The sequence below is a fragment of the Antechinus flavipes genome, chromosome 1, assembly GCF_016432865.1.
Source record: "Antechinus flavipes isolate AdamAnt ecotype Samford, QLD, Australia chromosome 1, AdamAnt_v2, whole genome shotgun sequence".
NCBI classification, from domain to species: domain Eukaryota; kingdom Metazoa; phylum Chordata; class Mammalia; order Dasyuromorphia; family Dasyuridae; genus Antechinus; species Antechinus flavipes.
This window is the reverse complement of record NC_067398.1, coordinates 667,129,262-667,138,822: the sequence shown is the minus strand read 5'-3', so window position 1 is coordinate 667,138,822 and position 9,561 is coordinate 667,129,262. Positions and strand designations below refer to the sequence as shown.

At 37.4% G+C, this 9,561-nt stretch overlaps 1 protein-coding gene across 1 annotated transcript in view; it reads right to left on the bottom strand.

Annotated features, from left to right (window-relative positions):
* Positions 1–5,052: 5,052 nt before the first annotated feature.
* Positions 5,053–9,561, bottom strand: part of HSH2D (hematopoietic SH2 domain containing) — a 39,201-nt gene continuing 34,692 nt past the window's right edge. Inside the window, exon 6 of the mRNA XM_051972070.1 lies at positions 5,053–6,338. Within this exon, the coding sequence (XP_051828030.1) occupies positions 6,309–6,338 (30 nt within the window). The 3' untranslated portion in view covers positions 5,053–6,308. The remainder of the gene's footprint in view (positions 6,339–9,561) is intronic.

The window sequence follows — 9,561 nt, the reverse complement described above, 5'->3', positions numbered from 1 at the left end:
ACTATCATTTAATAAACTCCAAACAGGTCAAGGACCTTCACTATCTATCATTACCCTTCTTCTCAAGCCTTATCTTACTTTACTCCTCCCCCTTACTCTATGCTTTAGGCAAATAGACAACTCATTTCCCCTGAATATATGCTCTCTTCCCCCAATTTCCTTTTTTGGGGGGCGGGGTTATTGTCTTCTATTTTATGAACTTCAACCACAACAGACAAAAACATTTTAATGTTACAACAAAGGACATGAAAGAAAAGTTTATATGGCATCTGGAATTTCTGGTACATCCATTTTTCAATATGTCTATAATGCAATAGTATAAAAGTCAAAATGTTGCTGGACATATCTGTGTCCCTTTCTCAATTTTCTTCTGCTTTCTTTTATATGTTTTCAAATGTTTCACTATGTTCTTTTCTTTTCTTTTTCTTTTTTCTCCAGTAGTTCTTTTTGAACTATTCCTATGCTCATTCTCTGTCTCCAGAAAAAGGACTCTTTCAGTCAATAAATATTTCAAGCAAAACCAATGAACACATTGGTTCTGTCTATAAAATATATATTTCCTTCTTCATCTCAGTCTTTACCAACTTTCTGCCAAGGGATGCTCCAACAGCTATGTGATACAATGGATAGAATACTGCAAATCAAATCATGTGAACTTGGGCAAGTCTCTTACTATTAGTTTCTTCATCAGTAGAATAGGAATATTTATAGCACCTACTTTTTAGGGTTGTTTGAATATCAAATGAGATAATATTTGTGAAGCACTTTATGAACCTTAAAATGTTATGTGGTTATTATTATTATTCCTTCATCATTAGTCTTCTGAAATCATGATTGGTCATTATATCAATCAGAACTCTTCTTTGTTTGTTCTTCTTTGCATTATTATAATCAGCATGTGAATTGTTCTCCTAGTTCTGCTCACTTCAAGCCTTATCAGTTGATAGTTTCCCCTCAGATTTTGTAATTTCTTACAGTTCAATAGTATTCAGTTGCATTTATATATCATCACTTGTTCATTCATTTCCCAATGGAGTGGTACCTACTTTGTTTCTGTTTCTTTGCTCCAATACAACAGACTGCTAAAAATATTTTTTTTCCTCTGTCCTTGATTTCCTTACGTGCATAAGCTTAGTTGAATTATCATTGAGTCAAAGTGTCCTCAAAGTTTAGTGAGAGTTTAAGCTAAAATTTCAACTTGCTTTCCAAAATGTTTAAACCAATGCTCAGTTCTACCAAGAGTGTATTAATGTGCCTATCCTCCAATTTGCAAATTGCCTTACCAACAATTGCCACTTTCATCTTTCATCATCTTTACTAATCTGATTGATGTGACATAGAACTTTAGAGTTGTTTTAATTTTCTTTTCTCTTATTATTAAGGATTTGGAGCATTTTTTCATATGGTTGTTGATAAGTTGAATTTCTTCTTTTGAAAATGGCTGATTCATAACCTTTGACTATCAGTCTTTTGTAGAATTATGTCACTGTTTTCTCTTCTCAATGAAACCATAGTGAGGGTATGCCATTCAGAGCTATACTTGAGGGGAAATGAGGTGGCAGGGGCTGATACCATCTTTCTGGAGGTTCTTCCTTCTTTCCCATCCTAATCTCCCTGCATTCTTTCTCCTCCATCTCTTTCTTCTCTTCCTTACACTTGCTCCCTAGAACAGTGGTACATCCCTTTTCTATCCCTCCTGCTCTGGAGCCTCTGTTCCTCTGCTTGTCTTGTACTTTTGTCAGTTGCCCAGCTTCTTCTTGGGCCCTGGCAGCCTTCTCCTCAGTAGCCACTTTCACTTCTATACTTTTAGGAAGGTAGAAACCTGGGATATCCCAGAGTATACTTTGTATTACTCAGATTCCTGTTTTCCCTTGCCCTAGTCAAATTTATTTAAGATTCTGTTTCTCAGTGCTTTGATTTATGTGTTTTCCATATATAAAATGCTTCTATTTTTTTCTCCACCAGTTCCTGGAAATTCCATCTCTTCAGAGATCTTTCTCTATCCTCTTCCAAAAGCTCTTTATGCTTCTCTCATGTACTTACAAAGAATCATTATGTATTCTAGTTATCCATATTGGTTATAAGTTCATAAGATCACAGATTTAGGGATAGGAAGGACCTCAGAATCCATCTTGTCCAGCTTCCTCATTCCATAAGTGGTGTCTTGTCCCTCTATTATTATGTGAACTCCATGATGGTAGGGATTATGTAATCTCTATCCCTTATATCTTCCCTATGACCCATTACAGGTTTCTGTACCTTCCAGGTTCTGCATCAATTTATGTTGTTCATGAAGTGGTGGAAGCCACCTTATTTACTTACCTAGTAGAGGCCATCAATTTTGAAATGAGATTATGGAATTTGAGAGTTGGAAGAGACCTCCACTGCGACCTAGTCCAGCCTGTATAGGAAGAAATCCCCACTATGACATACCAGATCAATAGTCATCTGCTTCTGCTTGAAAATTTCCAAGGAGGGAAAACCCATCACCTCTCCCGACATCCTATTCCATTTTGGGGCTGCTCTCATTGTTAACTTGTTTTTCCTGAATTAAATCTGAAATTGACTTCTTTTCAATTTTCACCCACTGTTGCTGTTTTTTCCCTTTGAGGTTAAATAGAACAAATTTAAACCCTTCATCAAAAACAGGATGCCAGATATTCCTCTCCTTTTTTCTCCCTATTTCCTCTGAATCTTCTTTTTTTCAGCTGATCTTCATTTGACATGTATTAGCCATAAGCATCTGTATCCACTTCATCAACCTACCTGGCTCTGCTGTCCTTCCTTGACCTCCTGACAGAGATAATTTTTGCCAATCTTCTTGACCCTACTTAACCCATCTAGAGATTTGCTTTTAGCATAATTGGGTAAGTAGTATAGCTGAGCTAGGCAGATCAGGAAAAGTAACTACAGCCTGAGTGCCAAGAATAATGATGATTACGGTAATGAGTTTTATGGAGCACTTGACTCACAATAACCCCCCAAAATTGGTGTGCCAGGATAGCATTGTAGAGTGAAAAAAGTGTGAAATTTGGAGTCAGAGGAAAGGGAAAGGGAGAATCCTGATTCTGCTCTTTCTGAGAAAGGTGACTCATGGACATGGGCCTTCTCTTCTTGGCCTCAGTTGGCCCAACTGTTGGATTTGATGACTTCTGAAATCCTTCCCAGTTCTATGATCACAGTATTACTAAATTAACACAGGGATGGGAAATGACTTGGGTAAAATCATATTTTTAGTAAACATCAGGATTTGAACCAACAACTTCTGACTCCAAGTACAGAAACAAGACTTCTAATTATCACTCTCCACATTGGGAAGAGAGTAGAGGGGTACACAGAGGGATACCAGGAGTACAGAACTCTTTGCTCTCTTTCCTCTGGGGATTCTGTTTTGCCAGAAGTTACAAACAGCTGGTATGTTTAAATCATGGAAAACAATCAAAGGATTTTGCTGGCTTCTGATCCCTCAGGCAAGCCGTAACTCTGTGATCTGAGAATGTGTGAGGGTGAGAGAGACACAGATAAAGAGAGAAAGGCATGACTGTCATGTCTCAGGGATTTGAATGAACATGTGTTTTTTTTTTTTTTTTTTTCTGTCTATATGTGTTTTGCCTTCCCTCCCTGGAGAACATGTCTTATTAGTGTCCCCTGAGATATGTCTAGTAGGAGGCTGTGACTTCCTGGAAGTTCCAACTTGGAGAACACTCTCTATTAGGTGTCTGTGGTGTCTACTCTGGTAGCTGCCCTAAGGGTGGGAAGGATTCATTTAATATATATATAAACAGAAGTCTTTCAAATGGAAGTTGGGGCTCCTTTTAAATCAAAGGCAAATTCCCTCAGTGAATGAGTATTGCTCCATTCCTCTGAGTTGACAATATCTATTGCCCCAGAGAAACAAGACTTCTAATTATCACTCTCCACATTGGGAAGAGAGTAGAGGGGTACACAGAGATGCAATTGTATACTCTTGGGAATCTGATTAGATTTGAGAAAAATCAACCTTAGTCTTCTGAAAACATTATGGACAAGCTTCCGTCCCCTGAAAACTGCTCTTTTCCCCTGGGCTTTCCTCTCCATCACTGGATTGCTTTCTCATCCCTTGCTGCACTCAAAAGCATCTCTTTTGTCAAGGTAAGTTTCGTCATTTGGTCATCTTCTGCAACCAAAATCTTTATAATACAGACAACAAGAAGCTTCCATTTTCTTGGGTGGAACCAGTTACAGTTTATCATCTCAGTCTATGCAGCTCTGCTCAATGGTATGTATGTGCCATCCCTTCAACTGGATTAATTTGGTCCTTCTAGCCTGGCTGGGGGATTGCAGACACCAATGAGAAATTAGCTGGGTCTTTGATGATCTGATGCTCCAAACTCATTTTGCCACACTTTCTAAGATCATTCATTCTACACAGGGCTTGCCTCCATAAATCAAGGAATTCTGACTTTATAATATAGATTTCAATAATCACAGCAATAGATAATATTTATATAACACCTACTATGTGCAAAGGGCTTTACAAACATTATTTCATTTGATTCTCATAACAAGCCTAAGTTGGTTTTTACAACTTCCTTTTACAGATGAAGAAACTGAGGCAGTTTAAGTGATTTGCCTAAGATCATATAATTAGCAAAGATCTGAGGCTGGATTTGAATTTAGATCTTCATGATTCCCAGTTCAGTGTACCAGCTATATACAGTGCAATACAGTTGCCACTGATTGATTTCAATCAATCAATCACTTAACAAGTGTTTATTAAGTGCTTACTATGTGTCAACTTGGTGGCTCAGTGGTTAGAGTGCTAGGTTTAAAGTCAGGAAACCCTGAGTTCAAATTTGAGCTCAGACATTTACTAGTCTTGTGACTGCTCAAGTCACATAACCTCTGCTTGCCTTAATATACTGGAGAAGGAAATGGCAAACCACTCTGGTATCTTTGTCAAGAAAATCTCAAGGACAGTATGGTTCAGTGGATCGTGAAGAATTGGAAACAACTGAGCAACAACAATGTGTCAGGCTCTGCATGAAGCACTGGGGATACAATCACAAAAGAATGAAACAAATCTTTATTCTCAAAATTGCATAGACTGATAGACATAAAATTGGAGGGGACTTCACAAGTTTTTTTAGCTCTACCTGAATGTAAATAATTAAAGTCTTCTTCACAACTTAAGATAAGTGGTCATCCAGTTTCCACCTGAGCATCAAGGATGGGGAACTCATTACCCTTTAAAAAAAACTGGTTCTATCTCTGAATAGCTCTAATTATTTTGAAATTTTTCCTGATGTAAGGGAGTGGATACATGTACAGGATACATATTCTCACAGTGTTTGGGGCTGAATCAGTCTTGTTCATTGAAGGACATTCTCTTTGGAATACATAATCCAAAACCTTGTGTGTAGGCTTGATAGCCTGGTGATATCACCTCACACAGATTTAGCTTGAGTAAACACACTTCTGGTGTGCACAGTTCAAAAAGTTAGGAAATCTTATGAAACAAGGAGACTAAAGTAATGAAGATGAGAGATAAGAAAAAATGGCAGCTATATCTGGACTCTTCTTTCCTGGGATTAGCATGGCTAGCAGAAATGGTTGAAGTCCTGAGAGAGGTCAGCACCCATCAGGTTGCTGTTGCTGTTGCATTAAGAGAAATAAATCACCATTTCTACAATCCTCTCATCTTGTCTTATTACTTTTTATCACCTTGCCTTATCATTTTTCTCCAAATAAATTGATGTATCCTCTCCTGCTGTATGGGGGAAGCAGGAGTCAATTAGCACTCTCAGGAGACACGCCTGTGGAGTAATCTTTTGGGATTGGGTGGCCAAAAGTGCTTAAAACCTAATTCAATCCCCTGTTATCATATACTTTTTCTGTCTTAACTGCAAGAGTGGTTAATTACATTAATTTGAAGAGTTTGTTACTCGTCTAGGTGAGATTCTAGTGTTTGAAATTTTGGAGACATTTTCAGGGCTCTTTCCAATGGACAGATAGGCATGAACACTGACACCTTAATCTTCAGGGTTTTGAGACTGGGGCTGGCTTCAAGATATTTGGATCAGAGTGATGGACTCTTCATCTTGATTGTATAAAAGAACATTTTAAGGTCAATTTGTTGCCTTTCTTGCTTTCTTGAACTCTGGGAAGACAGATCAATATAAAGCAGAGCAGATTTGTGTTTAAGGACTGGGAGTGATGTGGAAAGAGAACCTGTGCTCATCCATATTTCCTTTTACTCAGGGGTGATGGATGGTAACTGGCAGTAGAAGTGCGTGGTAGGTAGGTAAGTATGTGCTTGAAAGCAGAGTTCATGGACAATGTTTGTGAATCCCCAGCTCCTGTGTGGAGGAAAAATGGTTTTTAGTTCTTAAGGAGATTTCCCAGTTAGTATCAACTTTGGGAATTACTTTATGGGTAATCCCCATTTTATGAGTTTGAGGATGAGACTTCCTAAAGAGAAGAGACTTTCTGATGTACCGATCTCTTTGGAGAAAGAAGAGAATCATCAAATTTCTGCACAGTGTCCTTGGAGATAAAAACTAGAGTTACTGGACAAGTCAGGTCTGATGGGAAGGAGAGATTGCTTAACAGCCCCCAAAGGACATTTGCCTTCTAGAGAGGATTTAAACCCAAGATGGTGCTACAGTGCTTGAGCAAATTGTGTAGTAGATTCTCTGTGAAAGAATAAGTCACCAAAACATTAAAGGGTCTCCCTAAAAACAATTCTTGCCTCCCCTCCTCCACTGCTTAGCTTCGCTCTGAAGAGGTTTGAGTTTTTGAGTGTTTTATATACTTTTGTTTCCATTTATGGATTCTTATTCTTTATATCTTGTTTTAATTTTATCTGGGGTACAAGAGATTTTCCAGTACCTGAGATTCCTTAAGTTCTTGTAGAAGATCTAAGAACCCCTTTTATTCACAATCCAAGTAACTTAGAGATGACCTCTAGAAGCATATTTGGAGATTTTGTGGGAAATTTCCCGATAAGGACAATGAGCCCATGAAAAATATTGATCTGCACATGACAAATATGGAAATATGTTTAAAAGGATTGCATGTTTAACTTATATCAGAATGCTTGCTATCTTTAGGAGGTGGGAGCTAAGGGAGAGGAGAAAAATTTGAAACATGAAATCTTACAAAAATGAATGTTGAAAATTATCTTTACATGTGTTTGGAAAATAAAATACTATTGGCCAAAAAGAAAAAATAAAAAGGATGACCTGTTAAGGTCACTCTCTAGGACTAAACCCAATTCATGTGAGCCCAAAATCTTGGGAAACCCTGGGCTATAGGTTGCATAATTAACTATTTTTGCTTTTAATTATTCTGTTCTCAGATTTGTTTTGGTATAAAGATGTACGTTGGTAGGGGCTAAGAGTTGTGAATTTAAACAAAAAATAACAACAAGAGGCAGCTGGTTGGATCAGTGGATAGAGCCCTGGGCCCAGAGTTTGGAAGACCTGAGTGAAATCTGGCCACAGATAGTTACTAACACTGTGATCTTGAGCTGTTTATCTTAATTAACTGGAGATGGAAATGGCAAGCCATTCCAGGATCCTATATACAGCCCTGACATGCTTTTGTCCACAGGATCATGAAGGGTTGGGTATAACAGAACAATATTACCATTAACATAAGTATTGCTTGAACAGGAGGGGGGAGGGGATGAATAACAAAGCTATTCTTATTTATAATTTTACAAAATTGGAAGGAGAACTCAAAGGTCATTTAATTCAAATCATATTTGTATAGAAATCTCTTTTACAACCCATATAGACCATGATCTTTACTTGAAGTCTAATAATAAGGGGAACTCTACTACCTTCTGAAGCAGCCCATTCTTTTATTTACTTATTTATTTATTTTAATTAAAGCTTTTTATTTTCAAAACATATACATGGATAATTTTTTAACATTGACCCTTGCAAAACCTTGTATATCAATTTTTCCCTTTCCACTCCCTCCCTCCCCTAGATGGCAAGTAATCCAATGTATGTTAAACATGTTAAATATATATATATATTAAATCCAATATATGTATACATGTTTATACAATTATTGTGCTGCACAAGAAAAATCAGATCAAAAAAGAGAAAAATGAGAAAGAAAACAAAACGCAAGTAAACAACAACGAAAAAGAGTGAAAATGCTATATTGTGATCCATACTCAGTTCCCACAGTCCTCTCTCTGGGTGTAAATGATTCTCTTCATCACAAGATTATTGGAACTGCTCTCAATCATCTCATTCTTGAAAAGATATCCATTCACCAGAATTGATCATCATATAATCTTGTTGTTGCTATGTCCAATGATCTCCTGGTTCTACTCACTTCGTTTAATATCAATTCATGTAAATCTCTTCAGGCCTCTCTGAAATCATCCTGCTGGTCATTTCTTACAGAACAATAATATTACATACCATTCATATACCATAACTAATTCAGCCATTCTCCAACTGATGGGCATCCACTCAGTTTCCTGTGTCTTGCCACTACAAAAAGGGCTGCCACAAACATTTTTGCATGAGTGGGTCCTTTTCCCTCATTTGTGATCTCTTTAGGATATAAGCTCAGTAGAAACACTGCTGGATCAAAAGGTATGCACAGTTTCATAGCCCTTTGAGCATAATTCCAAATTGCTCTCCAGAATGGTTGGATCAGTTCATAATTCCACCAATGATGTATTAGTGTCCCAGTTTTCCCACATTCCTTCAACATTCATCATTATCTTTTGCTGTCATCTTAGCCAATCTGATAGGTATGTAGTGGTACTTTGGAATTGTTTTAATTTGCATTTCTCTTATCAATAGTGATTTAGAGCATTTTTTCCTTTGACTAGAAATGATTTCAATTTCTTAATCTGAAAATTGTCTGTTCACATCCTTTGACCATTTATCAATTAGATTATGGCTTGAATTCTTATAAGTTTGAGTTAATTCTCCCCCCTCTCCACCCCACCTCTCAATCTCTCTCTCTCTCTCTCTCCATATATATATATATATTTCAGAAATGAGGCCTTTATCAGAACCTTTGAATGTAAAATGTTTTCCCAGTTTATTGCTTCCTTTCTAATCTTGTCAAAGCAGCCCATTCTTATGGACAGCTCCAATAGCTGAAAAGTTTTCTCCTCATGGAGTCAGGGAGGGCTTGTCCTAGTGCAATGACTTGTGGGTATTTATCTAAATAAATATACTAACTTCTACCTCTCACTGCTACTGGCTCTTTTCCTTAATAAATCTCTGCATTCAAAGCAGTCTGCATTATGAATATTTAAGAGATTACTAACACAGAAGAAATTCTCTAAGCAGCTCACTACTCCTACATCTCTGGGATTTCTCCAGTTCCAGGGAAGCAAAGGAGAAGAATGATCTAAACTGAAATCCCATACATAGTCTCATCAACCATAGTCTGGTTTCTGTTCTAGTTTGTTGGTACTAACCAATCTGATTGACTGCTTCTCTTCCTGCTTTCTATTGTGCTCTGTCACACTACAAATTTTCCTTCTCCCACAGAGACAGTGACAAATTCCTCCACTGTCTGACACCTTATCAGAAGAAA